The sequence below is a fragment of the Tupaia chinensis genome, unplaced genomic scaffold (assembly GCF_000334495.1).
Source record: "Tupaia chinensis unplaced genomic scaffold, TupChi_1.0 Scaffold000024_1, whole genome shotgun sequence".
NCBI classification, from domain to species: domain Eukaryota; kingdom Metazoa; phylum Chordata; class Mammalia; order Scandentia; family Tupaiidae; genus Tupaia; species Tupaia belangeri.
Genome location: NW_006159454.1, coordinates 31,303 through 34,847, shown reverse-complemented (window position 1 = coordinate 34,847; position 3,545 = coordinate 31,303). Strand labels below are relative to the sequence as shown.

Here is a 3,545-nt window from a genome sequence, read left to right as displayed (position 1 = left end):
TCTGGCTCTTTGTGGTCAAATTAAAATGAAGGAATGAAGGAATAAATAAATAAATAAATCTTTAAAAAAAAAAAAAACCCTAAAGGACAAAATTGAATAAAAGGGGGGGGATCCTGGGGCCAGCAGGTGGCATAGTTATCAAGGCACTGGACATATGGTCAACCATGGTTCAAACCCCAGACCTGGCAGCTTGAAACTCACTGGGTGCGTGTGCGTGCGTGCCCATGATCCCAGGAGGAGAAGGGATTACAACGCGACCATTCCTCCAGGGGGGCGATTTCGCACTTTCCCTCTCTCTGTCTCTGGTGTGCTCACGTGCCCTATAGCAAAGAGAAAAAGGGAGGGAGGGGGATCCGAATCTCCCTCACGGCCACCTGAGTGAGTCACCCAGCACTGCAGTTCATCTGCAGGCAGGCCAGGCGGGGGGCTGGGTGAGGACAGCCTCACAGGTGCTGAATCTGCCACTCTAGAAGTGAACAAAGGGCATCGGGCCCCTGCCCTCACTGGTCCTCAGCGAAGAGCCCAGGCAGGGCCCACGCTGAGACCACAGCAGGCTGCATAGCCAGGAGGTGCGGAGCCCAGCAGCCTCCCGACCAGTGCTGGGACTCTGGACTCTGCCACTGTGACCTAGGCAGGTGCTTGACTTCTCTAGTCCTCACCTTCTTTCTCTAAAGTGGAGAAAACGGGGCCAGCAGGTGGCACAGTGGTTAAGGTGCTGGACTGCCACTTGGCTGATGGCGGTTTGAATCCCGGACCTGGCAGCTTGCTTTCTCACTCTCCCCCAGCCCCCGTTTCTCTCTCATCAAACTAAAAAATAGTAATAATAAATAAAATTTAAACAGTCATTCTTTAGGGGCCAGAAGGTGGCATGGTGGTTAAGGACACTGGACTCCCACATGGCCAACTGCGGTTCAAGTCCTGGACCTAGAGATTTGCTTTCTCTCTTTCTTGCTCTCTCACTCTGTCCCTCTCTGGTCAAATTAAGATAAATAAATAAATAAAGTTAAATTTTTTTTAAATTAAAAAATAATAAATTGGAGGAAAATGGTGCCTCCCAGGGCCATTGGGAGGCTCAGAGACAGGGTTTAGGAGAAGCTCTTACAGAGAAGTCCAGGAGTTCTAGGGCAGACGCGGGATTGTCCTGGACAGACTTGAGAAGCCCAAAGCAGCCGTCACTTTGCATGGGGTTCCTGGACACCTAGGAGAGACACACACAGAACTGAGAGAGGCCAGGCCTGGGGCAGCTGGACAGTGGCTGAGAGGGGCGGAGTAGGGATTCCTCATCTCCGGTCACAAGGCCAGGACGGCATCTCCATCCGACACCCTGGATGAGGCTGGCCTCTGAGGGTGCACCCTCCCAGCACCTGGCTCTGTGCTGGGAGCCAGAGATACAGACACACGGACACACTCCTGTCTTACGAAGGTGGAGGGAGGGAACACTGTAAAACGTGGCGTGCAGGGCCAGACAGTGTATGGTGGTAGGACCCGACGGTCTGCAAGGCTGACCTACGTGGGAGGGGCCGGGCCTGTATTGGGCGATGTCCCTGAGTGTACCAGCCACGTGCAGGCCCGTGATCCTGGGCCCGGGCTGGCTGAAGCTGGAGGTGGGTCATCACACAGGACCTTGTTAGGGGGTGCCATCTCTCTGCCGGTCTCTCACTCTGTCTCTCATTCATTGGAGAAATAAAATAATCCAAACTTTTTTTTTTTAAGAGGATTTTAAAAAAAAGAATGATACATTTATTTTAATTATCATTCTTTTCCAATTTGACTGGAGAGAAACAGAAAGAAAGTGAGAAAGCAAGCCACCGAGTCTGGGACTTGAACTGTGGTCAGCCACGTGGGAGTCCAATGCTGCTAACCACCACACCACCTGCCGGCCCAATCCAATCTTTTAAAAAACACCATGATTGGGACCAGCAGATGGCATAATGATTATGTTGCTGGACTCCCATGGAGTCCAACACAGTTCCAGATCCAGACCCGGCGGCTTAAATTCATACCAGGTGCATGTGCGTGTGTGCCCAAGATCCCGAGAGGAGAATGGAGAGGGGATCGTGGCGTGGCCATCCCCCCGGGGGTGATTTCTCACTTTCCCTCTTGCCGTTTGTCTCTCTCCAGTGTGTGCATGCACCCTATAGCAAAAATCTCTAAAACAAAACCCAAAACCCCAAAACACTGGTAATAAGTGCAATGAAAGAGTGCACCAGCCACCTGGGCTGCCGAGGATGGGAGGGATAAAACATCTGAGCTAGGGGCTGGCAGGTGGCATGGTGGTTAATGGCACTGGAATCCCACACGATCAACCGCAGTTCAAGTCCGGGACCTGGTGGCTTTCTCTCTCTCTCTCTCCCCACCCTTTCTGGTCAAATAAAAACAAATACATCAATAAAGTTAAAAAACAAACATCTGAGCGGAGCTTTGCGGCCAGGTGGGAGGAGCTGGGCATTTCAATAAGAACAGCAGGAGTTGAAGCTCAGATGAACAATGAGAGCTTGTGTGTGTGCGGGTGCGCGTGTGTGTGTGTGTGAGTGTTCAGTGCATGTATGAAGGAGTATGTGCATGCAGATGTGTATTAGAAAAGTGCCCCGAGGAGGAAGGGCAGTGAGGGGTGCTAGGAGGGAAGGAGGGGGAGAGGAATCTGGAGACAGGCCTGGGCCAGGCCAGAGATGGCGGAGGGCATGGCTAGGGGAGACAGTCACAAGAGAACCCCTGAACCCTCCTCTGCGACCCCCATCTCCGCTCTGGAGCCTGTGTGCACCTGCTGGCCCACCTCCCCTGGATGGGGAACCTGGTGGGGAGGGATCTGTGTGGCAGGCCCAGGGCGGGTCTGTGCTGGGCCCCCCTCCATCTGGCTGGCGCTCACCACAAGAGTCCTCAGCGTCTGGTTGACCCGGAGGCCCTGGCCCAGGCTCAGGGCTCCCACCGCAGAGATACGATTGCAGCTGCAACAGACGAGACACGAGCCCCTTCCCATCACGTCCACCTGGCCGGGCTCCACATCCCAGCCCCCCTCACACCCCAGAAAGCCCAGGCAGGTCAGTGTATAAAAAGGTTGGGTGTGGGGGCCAGCAGGTGGCATGGTGGCTAAGGCGTTGGACTCCTACATGGCCGACCATGGCTGGAGTCCTGGACTTGGTGGCTTAAAGGTCACACTGGGTGTGTGTATACACATGTGCCCCAAATCCCAAGAGGAGATGGAGGAGAAGGGATTGCAGCATGGTCATCCCCTCGGGGGGTGATTTCTCGTTTTCCTTCTCTCTGTCTCTCCTCTCTGGCAAGCACTGCACCCTATGGCAAATGTAAAAAAAAAAAAAAAAAAAAAGGAAAAAAGACAGGTATGGATGGCACTGCCTCTTTTGGTGGCTTCCAGCATTCAGGGACATCACTCAGCAATCACGCCTAGAGCACCGCTCCCCCCGTGGAGGCAAGCTGCTGCTCCTGGGTGTCCCGCCCAGCTGGCACCCCGTAGCTATCACCATGACAGCGTCTGCTCTGAAAAGTCACCCTGTCCGTGTCCTCCCGTCGCGTCCTCCTGCTGCACC

General features: G+C 53.9%; 1 protein-coding gene across 1 annotated transcript in view; it reads right to left on the bottom strand.

The window, feature by feature from the left end:
- The window catches only part of LRRC74B (leucine rich repeat containing 74B), a 23,795-nt gene that overhangs the window by 3,288 nt on the left and 16,962 nt on the right, over window positions 1–3,545 (bottom strand). Inside the window, 2 exon segments of the mRNA XM_027770694.1 lie at window positions 1,103–1,198; window positions 2,867–2,945. Coding sequence (XP_027626495.1) covers window positions 1,103–1,198; window positions 2,867–2,945 — 175 coding nt within the window.